This window comes from Micropterus dolomieu, linkage group LG12 (genome assembly GCF_021292245.1).
Source record: "Micropterus dolomieu isolate WLL.071019.BEF.003 ecotype Adirondacks linkage group LG12, ASM2129224v1, whole genome shotgun sequence".
Taxonomy (NCBI): Eukaryota; Metazoa; Chordata; class Actinopteri; order Centrarchiformes; family Centrarchidae; genus Micropterus; species Micropterus dolomieu.
Window position 1 is genome coordinate 12,719,319 of NC_060161.1, and position 21,411 is coordinate 12,740,729.

The 21,411-nt window shown below is 42.2% G+C and overlaps 1 protein-coding gene across 3 annotated transcripts in view; it reads left to right on the forward strand.

Annotated features, from left to right (window-relative positions):
- The window catches only part of nlgn2a (neuroligin 2a), a 188,370-nt gene that overhangs the window by 113,282 nt on the left and 53,677 nt on the right, over nt 1–21,411 (forward strand). For all 3 annotated transcript variants that reach the window (XM_046064235.1, XM_046064237.1, XM_046064236.1), the window contains one exon: nt 8,864–9,013. In XM_046064235.1, the coding sequence (XP_045920191.1) occupies nt 8,864–9,013 (150 nt within the window). The remainder of the gene's footprint in view (nt 1–8,863; nt 9,014–21,411) is intronic.

Here is a 21,411-nt window from a genome sequence, read left to right on the forward strand (position 1 = left end):
GCTTGATATCAATGCATGCAGCAAAGTTACTTCTGATTTAAAGTTTAAAGTTTATTTATTTTCAGTTAAAGTGATTAAAGTTTGGATCACGGTGAAATGTTTACACATCGCTCACATTAAAGTTAAATTATCCATTTTTGAAAGAAACAAAGAAAGTCTTTGAAGGTAAAAACACTCATTAGGTGAGAATGAGCACAGACAGTTCCACTGCATAACAATGGAGGTCCCCTCTTGGATAGGTAGCTATCGTTTAAGGATCTAAGTCCCCTCTTGGCAATTTCTTTAAAAAGCAAAAAAAAGCAAATTTGAAGTAATATTATGTTAAAAGACAGTAAAAGTAAATTTTGTATTATATTTATTTTACTTCAAAAGGACTGGAAACACAGGTCCACACTTGGCAGTTTACTCCGACGGTGCACTGTTGGATAGGTACGCGTGTATGTGTGTGTGTGCGTGTGTGTGTATTCCTCAGTATGTGCACTGACCAGTGGGGGAGTAGCAGAGCTATAGCTTCTCTTTGATTTTTATTTATTTATTATAATTGATAAACATCATGAAATTAGACTCGGAATCGCTTCTTTTTTGTGACTTTTGCAGAGGAAGAAGTACTATTTTGTGACTCATGTGGTTCAGGAGGTAGAGCAGGTGGCCTATTAATCGGAAGAGCAGTGGTTCGATCCCTGGTTCCTCCAGTCTGCATTTAGAAATATCTTTGGGGAAGATGCTGACACCCAACATGCTCCTGATGGCTGTGTGTGTGTGAATGGCTACTTTCTATTTCTGACGAGCAGTTGGCGCTTAAGCCTCTGTCATCAGTATGTGAATGTGACATGTACACACACAGAGCCCATATGTTTGGTTTGCATTAGCAGCTTGGTCACACATATGTAACTGTCAGTGCCATCAACAACTCATTTAAGTCAATGTAAAACTTTAAAACTGAAGGTATCACATACACTATTCAGTTGGCTGCACTGTACAGGTGCTCTATATATACTTTATGTCCCAAGGACATCTACAAGCAAACACACTGGGCAAAGCTTTTCAACATAAGGTTGTATAACGAAAAGAAAGTGTGTAGCCCGTTCATGCTACACACACTTAACAGATAATTCAATGTGAATTAAAATATTGTCACATTTAAAATCAATAAAATAAAATAAAACAATAAGCTATATACAGTTATTATATACAAAGGCTATATACAGAGATGTATACACCAAGAACATTTTTGCGGTGCATTTTTTGAATCTGTGTCTGGGGAGAATGTAAACAGCAGCAACAAGATGATAAAATGGAGTCCATCTTGACTGCGTTTGAGCACCAAGCATTATCGATGTAAAGCACAGATCCCGCCTCCTGTCATCTTGCAGGAGTCTTGCGCTGACAGCTCGGACACAGACCACCTGCCGACTGCTTGATCCTGGGTGTTGATTTGGCAGGTCTCTTTAAAGATGTAGGCACAACAGTCTCTGATTTCCTTTGATGGCCAACATGAGTCCCATTTCGTTTCATTTCATTCCGGACCTTTAGCAGGAGTCTTAAGTCAAAGCTGGGCCAACATGGCTCCCATCCCAGCTCTCTTTCTTCTCCCCTAAGTGATCTCCACACCCACCGCGGTACCTGGTCCAGTAAATCAGGCTGCTCTTTAATAAAAAAAATAAATTCTAAAACCCTGTCTTTCCAATGACTGTATTTCTGTCATAGGTAATTGATGTTTCAGCAATAAAGCCGGACAAACAGATGAAAAACAAAAATGTAGCAAAGATCTTATTCTGTTGGTGTAAGCAGAGGCTAAAAATTGTAATGATCATTTATGAGGCAGTATAATTGTTTATCATCTTGATGTAGTTATGCACGCTTTGCTCAGGGTGTTAAGAGGCTCACAGTACACCGGGGCCGACACTTGAGAGTCTACTGCCAAGCAGCTACCTTTTGAATGCAAGAAAATTCATAATATTCTACAGCAGGGGTTTTCAAAGTCTGAGAGTGTGGGCGCTCCCTCACCCCCCATAGTTTACTTGCTTAGTTTCCCTATAGACTGTATAAACGAAGCGGACGTCATTGATTTGTTTGAAGCCTTGAGTTTTGCATTTGCCAGAGACTGAGTTGGGATACGTGGTAGCGAATAAGAAGTAGGGTCATTTTGTCATAGACTCCAATGCAATCAGACTTCTTTTTGCAACCTGTGGAGTCGCCCCTGCTGGCCATTAGAAAGAATTGCAGGTTAATAGCTCTTCTGCATTTGCTTCACTTTTCAGACACTGAGGTTCCCACTGGTTTCTTGGATCCCAATGACACCCAACGGTTTAGCCAAGATGGCTAATATTGCATTTTGACATAACTTCAGACTTCACCAAATACATAAAAAAAGGCCGGTCCTAAGGCATTTATTAGTTTCTGGCTCTGGGAAAGACAGTAAACTTGCATTTGACCAAATCACACACATTTTGGCTATTCTATGAGACCTCCCTTTGATAACTAATGTAATATTTTTCACTTCCATTCACTGAGCCTCACCTGAAACAGTTTAACAGGATAAATGAAGAGAAGTGACAGGATTTCTAAAGCAGGTTTTACATCTTTGCTAGTCGATTTTCATGCTATATTGATGGTAGATGGAACTTGACTGCAGGGAAGCTACAACAAGAAAGACACATTCATCAATCTGTGTGTTAAAGAGTGTTGTTAATGAGTAAAAACACAATGAGTGTGATTCCACTCTTGCCACAAATGTAATATGAGTAAAGTTATCTCTGCCTTTCCATGAAAAAGCCCATTCCTTGTATCCAGAAGCTCGACTGGTTCTCACAAGGACTATAATACCAGTGCATGGACACACACACACACACACATGTCCCAGATGCAATCAGTATGGCCTTTGCCTTGATCTATTGTGCTCTAACGATTAAGCCTTAGCCCTGCTTGGTGGCCTATAGGCCAGCTCTGCTGCTGTGCATCTCATCACATCCCATTCATCACCCTGTGTCTGTCTCCACCTCCAGCCCTCTATCACATCAGCCTGCCACTGACCTCCTACTGATCCACATACACACACATAGATACACACATTTGACACACAGATAGATGACAGTGCAATCATATTCACCCTGTTTGCAAAATGTGATTCTTGGTGACTACAGGCTTTATTTATATTTTAGGGTTGTATCTTGGTTTTGGTCTCAAGCAAATCAGTTGTTCAATAAATGTTTTCTTAATGAGGAGGATGTGTTGCATATTTAGTTTAAAGCCTCATTCCAAGATATATTTAGCCATATTATTTAGGGATGTGCATCCAAGTGTTGCTTAAACAGCTTGACATGCGCATAGAAGGCAAACTGTTATAATCCCAATCCATCATGTCTATCCATCATCACTAAAATTACAGGTCTCAGATGTTCAAAAATATGCACAAATCTATTCCGTGCATTACACTGTTACAATATTTTCACCACTCTGTAACCTTTCTGTTAATTGGACCACTAGTACAAAGTGCCTCTGTGTATTTGCACACAGATGACAGTTCATCATTTGCTGGGAGCAATTTCCCTATTATTACAGCTTGGAACCTCAGCGTAAAAGGTCAATATTTATCTCTACCTCACACCCACACGTGCTTGTGCACACACACACTCGTTGGCCTATCAATACGAATGAAAATGAAAATAGAGATAGTGGGTAAATATGCTAAATCAAGCCTATATGGGAGAAATGAAAATGCTTATTTGGAGAAGGTATAGAGTGCCATATGGTGAGTTATTCCCTTTTTAGTTGTCGTTTCACCGCTACGTGATTCAGTATCTTTTTAATTATGGCCCTACGCTTCCATCTCTCCATGCTCAGTTTAACATATGGGAAGATGATATCTCAGCAGGCTGCTGCGCTTTCTGTTCTGTTAAGAAGTAATATATGCTTTTTAAACCCTGCGTCCTCCACAGCCTTGACGCATCTCCCTGCTGTTGTAGCTCCCAGGAAAGCCAAGTTAGGCAGGGTGTAGTTGAGGTTAATCCTCGGTGTAGCCTCAGCTGTTACTAAAAAATGAACAAGAAAAATATTAATGTAGACTTTTCATCTGTTATGGCCTTCAGTTACACCCTGAAGTTCAGCTGGACCACTTAAGCACATATCAATCTTTCCTTCTGCCTCTCTGCAGGATCTGTCAGTTTACTGACAGCAAACATCAATTCTCATAAAATCAACACCCGACAGTGACCTACACAACGCAGCAGACGACGCTCCATCACCATGACTAATCAGTCCGTTGATAATACAGTGGGGACGAAGGCCCGCGACCAGAGGGTGGCATCTCTGAGGGCAACAGTGGGCGGTGTGCTAAACTGGAACACTCAACACAAGTTTAGGGCTAATCGTCTCATTGTCTCCGTTCTGCTTGAAAGGATCAGCAGCCATGCTAAGCTCCTCAGGGTACCAACCCTCAGCTGCTCTCTGCCATCTTGCTTTGTCTTTGTTGCTGTTTGTGTTTGCTGAGCAGAGCCAATGTTTTCAGTGGCATTGTTCGGTTATTTGATTTTGTTCACCTTTTGCAATTTAGTTTTTAGTTAATCAGTGTTTCTTCTTTGTCTGAAGCATTTTGTGTTGTTGTTGAGTTGCTGTTATTATTATTAAGAGAAAGGGACAGAGAATTTCTTGTCTCATATTTGTACAGTTCACTGGCAGCAGTGGTGGGAGTATCTACTTAAGTAGAACATTGTAATGCCAATGAAAAAATACTCTGTCACACATAAAATGCTTTTAATGGGAAGCAGCAGTAGAGGAGGCCACTGGCACTAACTTACCACTGTAACAATGGAAATAAAACTCTGATAGGACTGTTGGAGAGTTATCAGTGAGGCTGATATCAGTTAGACACAATTACAGTAACAGTAAGTAATTTTCCATCTACCTGTTTTGTGCGCACTTTCAATTTCTGCATAAAAAAGTGGAAAATAAAAATAAAATAATAATTTAAAAGATGGTACCCTTGGCTGAGTGGCAAAGTGTGATGGAAGCAGATGGAGCAAGTTAATGATGACGTCTATGAAGCATGTAAATTAAAACGTCCACTGAAGCTTCCACTCCATTGGAGACATAAAAAATAGCGGCGGACAAATACCTGGAATCTGTGTGGAGCGATGAAGAGGCTGTAACCTTCCTCAAATGAATACATGAAACAAACATAAATGCCAGATTTCCATCATGGTAAATGGTCTGTAGTTGTCTATAACATCTTTTTAGTCTTCCAACCACTCAAAGCACTTTTAGCCTTTTCAGTCAGTGAGGATCTGTCAGCTCAGTTTCGTCAGTTTCAAGTCGGTCAAGTGCACTGTTTTTCACCATGAATCATGGGAGAGATATTCATCTCTCTTTTAACCTTTGTTAGATCCTTTGTCTACAAAATCATCATAACCTCTTTATGGTGATTGGTTTTGGAATACATGGAAAAGGCTTGTATGCTGTGGGAGGGAGAGATATACTCTCACTGTGATCACATGTTTATCCTCTCTGTTCAAATTGCAATTGAGACAGACTAGCCTTGTGTGTGGCCATTGTGGGCTTTAGCAAACAATGGTCATCTCAGCATCCTTCTTGTGAACGAAACCGACCCGCCGTGTGGTTAATGTAAAATTTTAAACCAGGCCTTTGCCGTATCAAGTGCTGTCAAAACAATTTTAATCCAGGAAAGTTACAGAATAAGTTTAGATGTTCAGTATAAGCTTCATGAGTAAACCTCTCAGTGATGCCTTTTGTTTATGTTGACTTGTTGCTATTCTGCTGTTTGACGTGTAAACAGCGCCTGCCTTGCCATGTCACTGTGATTAAGCCTCTTCACGTACCTCATCAGATCATCTCTGTGTGGAAGTGTTGGCCATCTGCCGATAATCTGGCATAGGATGTCCAGGATTTGTAGAAGCCTTGTACATACATATTCTGGACACTGTCCCATTTCCATGGGACAGCCATGGTACAGTACACGCTATACAGGACATTTTCTTGTCCTGTAGCGCTTGTTCTGTTTCTGTAGACATGTAGTAAACATGAAAAGCAAATGACGCAGATTCTCCCAGTAGAGATGATGAGTAGATTCGTTTTATGAAGCACATTGCTTCATAACATTTGCATGTGTTCGAGAGATAAATGATGGTGTTCTTTCCCTTTGGGGTTTTTGTAAGCTTTAAAAGGGGTTCATCCCACATGGGGATCACATGTGAATCCTGAGGCTGGGAACCTAACTACCTGCCCATAGATGGGCACTGAATGCTAAACTTTTGTTGTGGTAGAAACACAACAAAGCCAGAGGCAGAGAGAGAGAGAGAGAGAGAGAGAGAGCGTGTAGCCTCTAGGGCCTCAGTCCTGTCTGTCACTGTGCCAGAACGATTCGCCCTGTAACTGATCCATGGACACAAAGTGTGCAGGTCATCTGCGACAGCCTGCTTGGTGTGTGTGCGCTTGTGTCTTATGTGGGTGTGGGCGGGTACATCAGCGCATCTGCATTCTGTCTCCCAAGATGCCAGTGGCTGTCAGTCTTCATCTCCTGACGCAGAACACAGAGATGTGTGTAGAGGAAGTGTGTATGCGGTCATTTGCCACTAATGAAATGAGATTCAGGTAGAGACGTGGTGAAGGGCATCATGGGGGTTAGGGACCCACAGGAGCAATATGTTGCCACGGAAACAGTCAATGAGACTTTGTCCACGTGAGAGTGGCTCATGTTGGGCGAGTGAGCGACTCAGAGAGAGAGAGAGAGAAAGGAGGGAGAGATACAAGTCGAAGTGAAGCAGTTGCCATAGCGACTGTCCATTGCAGCTGCCTGTAAATTTCTCTCTCCCCAGTGTGAGTGTGTCTGCCTGTCTGATGCACCGCTTTTAACGTCACGGCTCTGTATTAAGTATACAGTGTATGTGTGTGTGATACCCTCGTGGATCACTGGTTCACTGGTTTAAGGTGTGTGCATTTGATTCATATATACATATACAAGGCATCTAACAGATGCTGTAGTGCTTATTTCTTCTTGTTCTTTACCACTGCTCTCTCATATCCCCAGGCCTACACACACACACACACACACACACACACACAGAAGCCAACAGGGGCTGTCACTGTGCCACAGTTCTTGTGTGCCATATGCTACCGTAGGCTCCTGGCAGGCAGGAGTATCATAGCTCTCAGTCAGCTGGGAGACTGGTTCAAAGGCCAACGAGAGCCCATCAAAGAACCACCCTGCGTGTACCCAGTGCTGTAGTGGTAGACGTAGACGTAAATCTCATGGCCGACATTGACTGGATGCATTCTGAAAAGTTGTGCTTGCATTTTTCCAAAGAAAATGATCATGGTGTCTTCATAGTTTCAATGAATGACAATTCAGATTAACTAAACACTGTACAACTATACAATATAATATCCATATTTTCAGGGTATTTGAAAGGATGTTGAGTTCCCCTTTAAGTAAGTAAACAGTTGTTAAAGTGGAAACATGATTCCAAAGTGATAAAGAGACTCTTTCCTTTCATGTTCAAGAAAAAAATAAAAAAGTAAAATGTCAAACACTGTTAAAAAAGCAGAATAACTCTAAAATATCAAGTATCAAAATACAACTAATAACAAAGGTTTCTCAAGTAAAATCATTTTTACTTATTTTAAGAAAAATAAGATTTACTCTTTAGGTTAAAGTTCTCGGTAGAGGGATTAAAATAACCTAAACTTTGTGTCATGTTTTCCAATGATAGAAATTACATTTTCAATTATCTTTCCTTTTATTTTTTTTACCTCAAGGCAGGATCCACTAACAATTTGTGCCAGTGCAAAATGATAGTAATCCAAAAAAACTGTGTTTTCTAGAGATTCCCCCACAGGGGAATTGACCTAGAAATAGGTTGATATAGCTGTCTCTGCAGCTCAGGGCAGTTGCAATTTGCATTCATGGGAGTTCCAAGCTCCAACGTGCAAACTAAAATGAGGAAATTATGGAAATTCATGAGAGACATGATATATTGAGAGCCAGTGGCCTTTTATTATGTGTTCTTCAACGTTCTTCATACATCGGCTTTATTCCTCGCAGGCTTGGCTTTAATATGGATCCTCATGTCGCCCTGGTGCTTTTTTACCTGCAAATAGTGCTTGTGGTGCCCCGTCGCTGTCAGTGTGTTTGCTGTGTCGTCCCAGAGTGCCTCTTTACAAAGTGTTAAAACATCTCTTCTTTTGCAGCAGAGAGCTCTTTGGGGTGAGCTTTGACACCAACACTCACAGCAAAAGAGTTGCTGTGCACATTGTTTTGTCCTCACATTTGTACACTCTGAATTTGAACTAATTACCTGCGCCTGGCCTCGTTTTCATGCTTCAGTTCAGTAAACAACCTTGCACAGGTGGGAACGATTGCACACAGAGTTTCTTGTGCGCTGCGCTTGAGATTGCATCTGTGTTGGTCAGTCTGGGCTCGGTGTGCAATAAAGATTGTTAGACGCAGTGATATACAGGTTAACTCTAATATGCTACACTACCCAGCGGTTTTGTTCTTGCATTACTGCTTTTAATCAGCAGGAAACATTTGATTAGATGCTTGTAGTGGTGTCTGTTGTTATTGCCTGTTGCCGGAATCATTGCCTGAAATCTAAATTACCTCAAGCTCATTTTTAAGAGCTGACATCCAGCTGCAGGGAATAGTGTAGTTCTTAGGCGCTGATACAGAACTGTGTTTTCATCAAGCTGAGCAATTTGCTGTTTGCTCAGTATATTATGGTCTAACACAATGTGTGATCAAAGAGAATATGAGAGACATAAATACAGTTATTGACTTTTTTCTTTTTTTTTGCTCTCTATTCCCTGCTTCCTCATCCGTGTGTGTGTGTGTGTGTGTGCGCGTGCATAGATATCCGTGACCGCAGGAAGAAGCCGGTGATGCTGTTTATTCACGGAGGCTCCTACATGGAAGGCACCGGAAACATGTTTGATGCCAGCGTCCTGGCCGCCTACGGCAACGTGATTGTGGTGACCATGAACTACCGGCTCGGTGTGCTCGGTAAGTGACCTGGATGCCTAATTTATGTCAACAAAATCGCTCAGACACACACTTGGTTTGCACATGCTCCCATAGCTAGAAGACATTTATGCTCCTGAAGTGATCAGGCGTCACAATAATATATTTAATCAAATTTTTTCGTCCCTCTCCATCACACCAAACACAAAAGCGTCATTTGTGCACACATGCAAGTCAATTTCACTCAGCAGACTTTTCTTCTATTTTCTGAATTGATTAAGTCGGTGATGGATGACACCAACGGAGTGCATCAATCTAATGACAAACAGTGCAGGCGTTGATCACGAGAGCTCCCTTTCTTATGGAATTCATTTGTTGATTATTCCAGTCTAAACACTCTTGATTGTGTTTAGACTGGTGTGTTTTGCTTCCTTTGGAACCCAAGGGTTCAGAAAAGGAACAGAAACCGTGACACGTCAACCCTCCTCCACCAAAGAAGCACCGTATTCGTCACCAATATTTGCACAAACAGTACAAAGAGTAAATCTTGAAATTAGTTTAAAAGGAGCATTTCATGATATCCCATGTATTTTTGTGTCTGTAACTGCATTGTTGTCACTGTGTCTTTAGAAGATCTGATCAGATTTTTCTTGGTGGTTATACACCTTTCCTAATTTTTTCCTGATTACAATTGAAAACTATGTTTTTGTCTGAAATGTTCAGAGATAAGAAGATAAAGTTACTGTAGACCAAAAAGTTACATTACAACATTTGTGTGAGCAAAAACAAAAACTTGTTATTGTTCTAATAATACGTTTTACAAGTTTGTTGTGTGAAAATTTACCCATAGTCCTTATCATCTTTAAAATTAATTTAGATGAAGGTCACAAAATTATATTAGCATAGGCCTATATGTAACACAAGCAGCGAGAGTTCTGCATTTCTTTCTGTTTTATCAGGTTAACAGGCAAATCGTCGCAACCTTATCCTTTAAATAGATATATGGTCTTGCACCACCTTCTCACCATGTGACCACCAGGAACAAGGATGCAAATCAGATACAGATCTGGCATTTTTACTGACAGAAATGCACCTCCCAATTCTTCATTTTAACTGCATGCCCTCGCCCGGCGCCTCCAACCTCTGCCTGTCCATTTCGCAGTTGTATAATTCATTCCACAAAGAGCAAGGAGTGTAAAAAAGGAAAATGCCTTTACAGAGTGTTTTGGTAGGAGAAGGTATGGTTATGATGCACTTTTGAGTTATTACCACCAGTGAAAGTGAGGCATTTGGAAAGCAGTTAAGGTGGCTTTACAGGCAGAGTGCATTATGTGTGTTGTAACATGTCTGCTCAGGTCACTGTGAGATCATGCCATAGCCAGGAGTATCATCTGTCACCTCAGCTCTCCAGCACAGGCTCTTCATCCTTTTCCTGAAAATACACTCGACATCTCCTCTTTGTTACTCACTGCGCTCTGTCTCGCTCCATTGAGACCAAGTAATTTAGCTTAGAGAGGAGGAACATGCCTCTAAGGAGGCAGGTGCTAACTAAAGGAAAGTAAGTGCATTAGATATTTCATTAGCTCAAGAGAGAGTGGGAAGCCGTCTCAAAAACGGCTGCTTCACTTTGATTTGTTTTGTTTCTGTTCTAAAGTACGTTACTGTGTTGTTTTTCGGAGCACTTACACAGCCTTTACAATGATGACAGCTTTTCATTTGCAAGTAATTACCTAAAGTGTTTGCATTTCAATGCATCTTTATTGAGTTCATCAGCATTTTTGCTGCAAGTGGATAACGAAATTCAATCTAAAATGTGACTATTACCAGAGATCCTATGTGTGACAGGAGCATGCTTTTTTGCTTTTATATTCCAGTGCCCTTACTGAGCAGTGGTAAGGAGTTAAAAGGTCACTTTGTTGGGGTTTTTTCCCCAAACTTTTCCAGATTATTCCTGTCTGTAAAAATAGCATTGTTCTCACCAAGTTCATTGCTAAGATCTAGGAACACAACTACACTTTTAAAATTAATTCTATTTTCCAAGGCCCAAGTTAGCCATACTTATTTGGAAAAGAAAATTACATATTTCCTGTCTTGAGTTTGACCTGTTGGACTTACCATAGTTGGTCACGCACACAGTTTTTCTTTGCAATGAGGTAATTATTATCAACCTCAGAGGGTATTTCCATATCCTTATGAAGTGGTTTTGAAATTCTGGCTGAACTGTTGCCTTGTTTACAACCTGTCAGAAAACACGTGTTTCCGACTTCATTGTAGCAAAAGTGCTCTGTTCCCATGTCTAGGAATTACTTTGGTGACAATTTGCCAAAGATAAGATCCAAGTTGAAATAATCTGGAAGTTTCCTTTGATACAGTCAAATCAGCAGCATCATATTTGTGAATTGTTTTGATTTATTATCAGATCTATTGATAATCTAGTTGCTAATTGCCACAAAATGGGCTTCATAATAAGACAAAGTCTTTTGGCGCAACTCAGTCCAACTGTAGACTGTTTGTCTGTGTAGTGAAGTCTTTTTATCCCATCTTGAGCCTAATATGGAGAGTTTTAGATAGACAAAAATAATCCTGTTCAGAAGGAATACAAATAAGTGGATTACTAACAGAAGTTTAGTGTTCAAAGATGATAAAATGAGCCAAAAGTATCAGCAGCAACTCCAAGTTCTTTTTTCTGAATTTGATTAAACTAAGAAAAGAGATAAAGTATTAAATTCTCCCAGATTATTATTATGTCACTGTCTGTCGCTTGATGTGTATTAGACAGGAATGGATCCTATTTATCTTCTCTTGTGAAGAATGTGTACATTTCTTCCCAGTATCTTTATATGTCTCTATCTATTGCATTTTCTTCTTTCACCGCCCCATCTGTGACACTCTCATCACATTCTATGAGTCAAGGAGAAAGAAAATTGAGATACTTTGTCATTTGTATGCAACGAGAACGCCGTAGCTATCTCCCAAATATGAGAGCCATCCAGTGCAATTTGGCCATTATTGGGAGAAATGTGAGTAATCTTTCACCCCATGCATCCTATATGATGGATGACATTTGCCTTTGACAGTGAGACACACACAAAGAAGCCACTATGAGGGTTAGAAATGCGCATTTGTCTGTTTAGAGGTGGTGTGCATCAAACACGTGTAGCTGCACGCATTCATGCATATTAATGTCTGCTCTGTGGAAACACTGCAAAGGTTCCTACTGTGTTTGTGTTCTTGCTTCAGCAATCTGACATGCTGATTTGGATGGGCAAAGCAGGAATTATTGATACAGGAGCTCATGTATCAGTGTGAAATACAAACTCAAAACTGTGTGCATGTCTGACAGAAATGGTTATCTTTGCATTAGATTATCTTAAATAAACTTAATGCTGGTCTTTTAAAGCATGTCTTTCCCAAACTGTATCTGGGAAGACATTTATATTTATTAATTTTAGCTGACGCGGTCAAAGCTTCGCAGTGAAACAAGGATCACGCCATTTTGGCGACATGGGGGTGCTCAACGTCTAATTTTACATAGAACTACCAGTTTTCTCCCAATAAGTTAATATACAGCCTATTACTATATACATTTCACATTTAATGCTGTAAATAAACATGAAAAAAGAATAAAACTTTCAATAAATGTTTTTAAAGTGCATGAAAAAAATCCAAAATTGTAACCCTGGGTCGTCAGTGCGCATGTGTAGGTGTATCGTGTATGTGGTGGCGGAAGAGGACCACTTGCTGAAGAGACGGAGCCCCAGCTTCACTGGTGTTGTGCCGAGCTGTCCGCACCTCGCAGGACTTTTGGATAATTTATCACCGTTGATAAACCACAGAGAAAAGAAAAGAATATTTTATTGTTTTTAAATAGGGGACTACTTGAAATAGACCAGAGAGGAACCGCGACGTGCATGCAGTTGTCGGCAGCACGGAATGCACGCAAAACTCTGCACAAGACCGGTGAATGGCAGGCGAGAGAACAGAGAGAGAGAGAGAAAACAGGGTCTTCAAAAAGCCTCAATTTAGCTGGAAAATTACCATGTAAGTTGAATGAAGATAGACTGCAGCTCTGCAGCTTCTCAAGATTAAAGCGGAGCTACCGTGTGGAAGGCCCGCTAGGGGGGCATTGCAGTAGTCGAGGCGAGAGATAACCATGGCCTGTACCAGAAGCTGGGTGGCAGCTGGTGATATTTTGATGGATAGATTGCTTGTTGTAACTTTCCACCTCATATCCCTGTTGTTCGCACACACAGGACACCTAAGTTAGCTGCTTCATCATCCCAGACTCCAGCTCTAAACCCCCCTTTTCCACTCAGTGCTTTGCTACTTCTGCTGCCTATTTAGATTTCCTTTTTGCCTGTGGCAACTTGGCCATCAGTCCGTCCATTCACAGCATCTCATTTGGTGAGTTCCAACTCCAGCCAAGACAGCAGAGTTACTTTGTGTCCTGTGGTACAAATAGCTCCAAGAATCATGGTCTTGAGAGAAGGAATTGGTCTTTACTTATTTTTGTAATGATGAATAATTTCTCTACTTGGCTAGTGCCTTTTTATTGTGAAACATTCAAATTTAGGACTCAAAACTTTTGGGGTTACATTTAGTCACTGAAAATACAATCTATTTCATATGTAGACTGCATGCATGCATTGTCAGAGCATTTAAGAAAATCAACAAGAAATCAAGCACAGAAAGATATGAATGACAGTGTTGGAGGTCAGGAAAGAGAGATCCATGGTCTGTGTGTGTGTGTGTGTGTGTGTCTGACTGATTGAGAGATGTGATCTTTTCTCTCTCCATCTCCACTGACACCCTTACTTAACACCCGCCTCTCTAGCCCTGCCAGCGCTACGCAAATGCTAACCACCATGCAGAACATACCTGACTCTATCCGTATGCTAATATGGAAATTTACACCCATACAGGCCATTTTCTGCAGAAACAGGCATGGCTGAAGAGGCAGTGGAGGGAAGGGAGAAGCAGCAGGCAGTCTCCTGCGAAGTCTCTGCAGGGAATTCTGCTGAGTTCAATATGTAATTAAAAGCTTTGCAGGGCCACTGAGAACTTGACCTTGCCTTGGCTGCCTTGGCGACAGACATGCTTACAGTACATACGCCACCACCTCTACCCCAATGAGCTTTTTATATTTCTCCGCCACCAACGCGAGAGTCAGGGATTGAGAACAAGAGCAGGAGAGAGTGGAGAGTGAAACTATGCATCCATTCAGACATTAACAATGATGATGCGAGCAAAGAGGTACATGCCTTAGAGCCTTTTTCTTTCTTTTTTTTTTGATGCTGCAACACTTATGTCGACATACTGTACGCAGCATGAGCTGTGTGTGTGTGTGTGTGTGTGTGCACGCTGTGGCCAAGAAACACACAGAGAACAGGGTGAGAGAGATTTTGAAAGAAGAGAGAAGTGACAGTGGAAGAGGGATGGCAGAGAGTGTGTGTGTGTGGGGTGGGGAGAGGGGCTGCATTCGCCTGTGATGCTAAAAATAAAACCTGCAGAGCCTTTTGAGTGTGCACTAGAGCAGACATTCATCTAGACAATTGTCTGTGCACATGCATGCAGCAGATATGACGTCTCCTGCATTATGGTGAGCCATCTCTTCACTACTTAGACTGAATACACAGAGAGAGAGAGAGAGAGGCTTGGATGTTTTGTGCTCAGGACGAATCGTCCTTAAAATGGTTCTGCCTCATGCACACACGGTTACTTTTTAAAACTTGTGATTTGGTATTCAGGGAGTGTGTAGTGAAGAAATGGCTGCTCAACGCTTTGGCAGGGGGTCCTGTGTGTGTGTGTGTGTGTGTGAATTTTATACGCATGTGTATTTGTGTGTGCTGTCCCATGACCAGACAGTGGTGTGAAAAGCGACCTGTCAGGACCAGAGAAGATATTAAGACACACACAGGCTGAACACCTCACTTGCACACACAGACACATACACACACTATTCTCAGTCTCCATAGCAACCTCCGGCATTTGATGAGCAAAGTCCTCTTGACTTTATGTGAGGGGAGAGAAAGGGGGACTGTGGTGTCTTAAGTGTGTGTGTGTGTGTGTGTGTGTGTGTGTGTGTGTGTGGTATAAAGTGTGACTTTGAGAAACAGGACAGGCTGGTCCACTATTTTCAGAGAGAGGATTAGCACCTCAGCTGGCTTGCATCACACACACACACACACTCACAGACTGGCACACATTCCCATGGGCAGGTGAGACGCGCACATATGCCCTCCTGCACTGGCACACACATTAACACAGTCACAGACATGTATTCAGACAGCTCTCACAGCTCCTCTTTCATTGCTCCCCAGACATTGTTTCTCCTCTGTTTGTCCGTGGCCTTGATACTCTCACCTGACATGCATCCTGCTTTCTTGCCTTCCTCTTCCGCCTCAGCTCCTCTTCTATTTTACCACCATCTCCTTTCGTCTCTCCTCCAGTAGATTCACACCTTCAGGAACTTGTGGAATACAGTTTATATATATATATATATACACACACATACACACACACACACACACACACCTCAGCACTGCCATGTGTCTCTATCAGTATTAGTGACAACTGCAAAGTTACCATGGCCTCATCAGAATGGCTCCAATTATAGTTTTATATAAGATCCAGGTTAAAAAATACCAAAATTTAACTTTTAGAAAGTAGGAAAAATACGATTTTTAGGTCAGGAGTATGAAACCATTTAAGTATTATACAAGCGTATAGTGCAGAAAGCAGTAAATCAGTATGCTAGATTTTACCTTCTTGTTTTCCTATCTTTACTTCAGTGCTCATGATAGTTTTTGGAACATTGTAAACTGTTTCACGTCCATTTGAGACAGTGAAATGCATCTTTCTGTGATATTGGAAATAGGCCACTAACTGCGTGACAAAATTAATTACTAGTTTTGTGTTCCAGTTGTGTTTACCAAAGATTTACCTACTGTCTATTTGTTTCTCCTACAACTTGCACCTCCTCTCCTTTTGTTCCTTTATCTGTTCTCCCCTTTCTCCTGTGTTTGTCCCCTGCTCATCGTCTCTTTCATTTAATCCTCACATTTAATCCCCCCCTCCATCTATTTGCTGTGGGCACTCTTTAGAAACTGAGTTATGGGGCAGATTATGCTGATGTATGTTTCACATGTCAAACAATCATCTTTGTAAGTGAGGAACCATGGGCTGGTAATAGCCGGGGATGGATCATCATTACAGAGGGATGACAGCCGTTTGAATCATCGCGCCGCGCTGCGGGGCTAACTGGGAGACATAGTTCTCTCTTGGGAGTTGTTTGGGTAGCCAAAATAGCATTCCGTGCATTCAGATTGACACTCATAAAGACAGGCAGTGAGTGTAAGCACAAGTGCTGCAAAGAACAGCAGTCAGCAGTGACGCAATGTGATATTGGACTAAAACTAACACAGCCTTTGAGCTCTCTTTGCGTGCAGCCAACACACATACATAGTAAACAGCATATGGCATCAGGATGCTACAGTGCTGTGTGTTTAGTCTTCCACTGCACTGTAGGCGCCCTGTGTGTGTTTGTTTCTCATGATGTTTAGCCAGGCAGAAGTGCGTGCGTTGTTTGCTGTGTGTTACTAATGCGAACTCATACAGCTCACATACACGTGTTCAGGTGTAAAAGAAAAGACACATCCACCTCTAAACACGGTTACACTATTAAATGATATCAATTAACTGCAATTAACCTTCCTGGTTTTTCTTTATCTTTTCTTGAGCCGTTTCCTGCATTTACCCAAACGATTCTTAATAATCCTAAGAGAAAGGATGTGAAGTTGATGCTGTGACCTGCTAGTTACGTGTTAGGGAGAGAGGTGAGTGAATTGAGAGGTTTTCCGTGCCTCTCCCTCAAAAATTACGTTGTTGTTCAGACCGTTCTCGTTACAAAGCTATTTGACGCTGCCGGATGCGTCTGTATAAGACCCTCTGGGCTGTCTCATACAGACCAAAAGTGCTAGCAAGCTACGTTTGTGTTAAAGGTGTTGACAACCCCCGAAGCCCCCTACCCTTACCATAACCATCAGAAATGTTAGTGCCTAAACGTAAGTCACTGACTTTATGCATGTCGACCGGTTAACCCTACCTGCTAGCACATCGGCCGCACAGCTGTAGGGTTAGCCTCCTTTGTGTTGCATTGACGTAGCAAACGGTGGCGTTTCATACGGATGCTGAAGGGTACCTTTAGCGTCAAATAATTACGCTTTGTCACACTATCTGAAAGCGTCGGTAATGACGCACTGAGATGAGAATGTGTTGTTGTTGTTGTTGTTGTTGTTGCGTAGCGTACTAACGGTGCTGGCAGTGTCTCTGCCTCTGCTGCAGTGGATTTCTACTTGTGTGGCTATTGAATATCACTAATGCCTAACTGTGGGAGGCACAATCCTGGGGCCAAATTCACTAAGCCGTCCAGAGCTGGTCTGAGTCGTAAAACAATTAAAAAAAATAAGCCAGACAGTGATGACATTTTCTTAAAATGTTCTCGTTAAGATTAATATTAAATTCTAGTAAAGGTAAAAGCCGCCAACAAATTATCTTAGCCCTAAAAGACAGCTCCTACGGTGAAGAACTGTTAAGAAGGGTGTTAAGAATAAATTGAATAGTTTGCTCTTTGCCAATAGGTTGACAGCCATGCACACTTAACGAACCGCTTGCTATTCCTTCTCTTTCAATTTGTCTGAGTTATTACAGTGTCCAGTGTGAACTCAGACATTAAGATTATGACAAGTGAGTTCTGTTTTATTCTTGTGTATACAGTATGACACTTGTGATTTTTTCATTTTCATGGATGCCTAATATGTCAGGTATTTGGAAAAGATTTAAACGGCTGTTGTGAACACCAACTGCTCTACTAAGGCTGTGTGAAACTTCTCTGCAAAGTATCTATTGTGAATGCAGCTACTTGCTTACTTTATTGCTTACACATACAAAGCGATGCCATTTTCTAACATGTAGTTGATCAAATGCGGCAGAATATGTTTCACTGCAGCTTTAAAAAACAGTAGTTTGTTGTTTAGGGTGTATTTGTAGCGTTGCTTACACTTTATAGTCTACTGCTGGAGTGGGCAGGTACCAACTGAAATGGCCACAGAATAAAACTCTCAAGTAAACAAATAACTAGAACAAACTGGAGTAGATGGAGCTTGGCATCTCCAAGATTCAGCAACCAAGCAATATTTGTCATTTAATGGCTGGAGGTTTCATGCATGAGCATTTCGTACTTGTGGGCTTCCACCACGATGCACAAACTATCCTTGCTTATATCCACATCATTTCCTCGTTGTTTCCCTCACCGCTTGCTGCTTCCCCGGCCCATTACTTCAGCCTGTGCCTCTGCGTGCCATGTTGCTCTGTTGCCGCATCCCTTTGGATCCACATACGCCGGATCCTCCTGGGGCACAGCTGGGAACCATAGGCTATCTACCCTCTTCTCCCCTGGATCTACACTAACCCTCACTCTTCCACATCTCCACCCTGCCATCATAACTGCATGTACACATCAAGCCTGGCTTACACAGCACCTGGGGCCAGGAGAGTGTGTGTGTGTGTGTGTGTGTGTGTGTGTGTGTGTGTCTGTGCATGCGCTTCATTACTCATATGAGACCTCTTTGCATACCTTAAACACACACACAGGCAAAATGAATGGTACTAAAAGTAATTTGCATTATAGCGAGGGTGAGGTCAAGGACGGGGCTGCCTGGTGTCGACCACATGGTTGGCCAGGGCATCTGTGATTGACAGGAGGAAACACATGATAATGTCAGAGGCAATAGGACGCCTGACATGAGCGCGTGCGCACACACACACACACACACACAGCTGCATGTACACACACATAATAAAATCAGACAGCAGAGGGAGAGGGAGTTGGACAAAGGAAAAGCGAGGAGAGTAGTGAGAGAAATAGAGTTCACCCATCCATGCAGTTCACTCTTCTCCACACACAGACATGTACACACACACACACACACACACGCGGCGAACACAGGCTGGCCGTAGTAACTCACTGGCCCAGGAACAGATGCTGTGAGCAGTGTGAGTGCCGGGCTACACCTGCTCTCCACTGCTGCTCCACCTCCTCTCAGGTCCGCACCCCCCACATCCAGACCCAGAGAGCCACAGTTCCTGCCTCTCTCCCTCCCCAGCCAGGCCACCTCTCGGCCTGGCCACTTTCCGAGCCATGGCCTCCCTCTTCTCCTCCACCTGGTTTCCTCCACACAGAGTCATTAGCCCCAAGCACACACACACACACACACACACACACACACACACACACGAACAGCGAGAGACATTGCAGTTGGTAGGTAAACACTTTTTTATTTTATTTCTCTCTTCTCACACTATGTATGTATGTATGCAAATAACGTCCTGCTCTTTTACTTTAAGCCAGGCTGTGAATTTGAAAGCTTAAAATCCCATGTTGATTTTCCTGAATTACTCTCTTGAACACCTACACTTTCAACCTGTTACAACACCTGGCCTATAAATTGAAAACCTTGCATGGTTTTCTGAAGCACTGAATGTGTGTGTAAAAGTGCATTTGCACTTTCCCCCAGCTCAACACACTGAAGGAATTATGTGTACAAGTTAGTCTATGTGGTGGGGTGGAATGGGATATGGATATGGTGGGTGTAGGTGTGAGTAGTGTGTATGTGTGTGTGTGTGTGTGTGTGTGTGTGTGCTAAGGTCTCTTCCTCTGATCAAGGATGAAGCAGTGTTGGCATCTCATTAGGAAGCTTCTGGAGCTAATTAACTAATTTAGCAGTCTATCCCTGGGAACCGAGCCTTTGCCAATCAGCGGGCCCAAACGAGCCGCGTTCACTAAGCTAAAGGGAAGGCTGTGCCCGGCTGTGTATCCTTCTTCCACTAGCTAACACATGCCTGTTGACACTCGGCTGGGATGGACAAAGACGGGCCGATGTAGATGAAGGGTTTTTTGTACCTCAGACGGTGCTGTCTCGTGCACGGATGCACGTGGGTGCCCACGCAGACATGCAGAAAGCGGTTGATGTTTTCATATGAAAAGCCCTGTAATCTGTTGAGCTTTGAATGAGGCAGATGGTACCTCGAAAGTGTTGCTGCAACAAGCTTGAGCTCCTGTGTGTTCTGTGTGAGGCTATTTCCTGAACATTTCTGCAACGTAACATTTCAAAGTGCACCGATTGAACGGCTGCTTGAAATTGTTGCACAGAAGCCTTGCGGCCACGTAATTACCATGATCTGTGGAACATGAATGAAATACAAAAGTCATTACAAGCTTTCATTTTAATTAAGTAGATGTCATTTGTTTGGATATAACCCTGAATGTGCTCACTCTCGTAGCGCTCAGTCTCTGAGAAAAAGCAAGGAATGAGGGAGTAGGGGTGTTTGAGATTCGTATGCATGCATTTGCACATGTTTGCATGCATATCCCTCTACAGCATCTTATGGCCTCTCTTGTGCCCTCTGCTAGCCTTTTGTCAATGTTTGTACTGTCCGCCCATAACAGTTGACTGTTGAATTAGTGATGAACACAGTTATGAAGCCACTTTGTCCTTGGTGTGTTTTTTTTCTTCTTCGGATTGTGTTAGTGTTAGTGTTTATGCACAAAGCTTGACTTGGAGTATATGAAACCCTGCAACAACAACTGACTGTTTGTTCCGGAGCCCCTCCACCAAACAGCTTTTGTGTAATCACATCTTAGAAACCTTGACTGGGCACAGCAGGTCTGTTAAGCTTTGGATTTTTTTTCACATGCCGAAACTGTGTGCATGTGGCTCCAATAACATGGATACTCTGAATCTCAAGAGTTTGGAAGATGGTGTTTTTTTAAGGCTGTGTTAAGGATGTGTGAAATGTGCATGAGTGAATTAAACAGTGTCTTTATCTGCTTTAATGTAAGCTACAAACATTAGCATCCTAACTAGCTGAAAACCTGCAGAAGTAGCGTTACTTCCAAAGGCAAGGGGCATGTCATTTTTGTCAAGCTTACTACATTATTTTGTGTGGTTACAGGTAAAGTTAGAAAAATACTTGTTCAGGACCACATATACACCGTATAGGTGCTATATGCTACTACATAAAAAGTTGGAGTAATGATTGCAGCTCCGTCCAGCTCTTTATTGGTTTAGGGAAGTTTGGACTCCAGCAACTCAAGCCAAACTCAGTCAAATCAGTTATTCCTCAAACTTAAAGCTAGTGAGGATGATCAAAAACACCCTGTATGCTTAGACCCCCCCCCCCCCCCCCCCCCCCCAAAAAAAACAACAAAACCCCAACAAAAATCCTCTTAACACCAGTAATCCCTCTCCCATGACAGACAGACATGCAGTAGATCTCATGTGCACAGAATAGATTCACCACAGGAAATCATAGTGTGATGAATGTAATTGTAAAACATGATGAGTGAAGAGGATGGATCCAGGAGGACACCAGATCTGGAA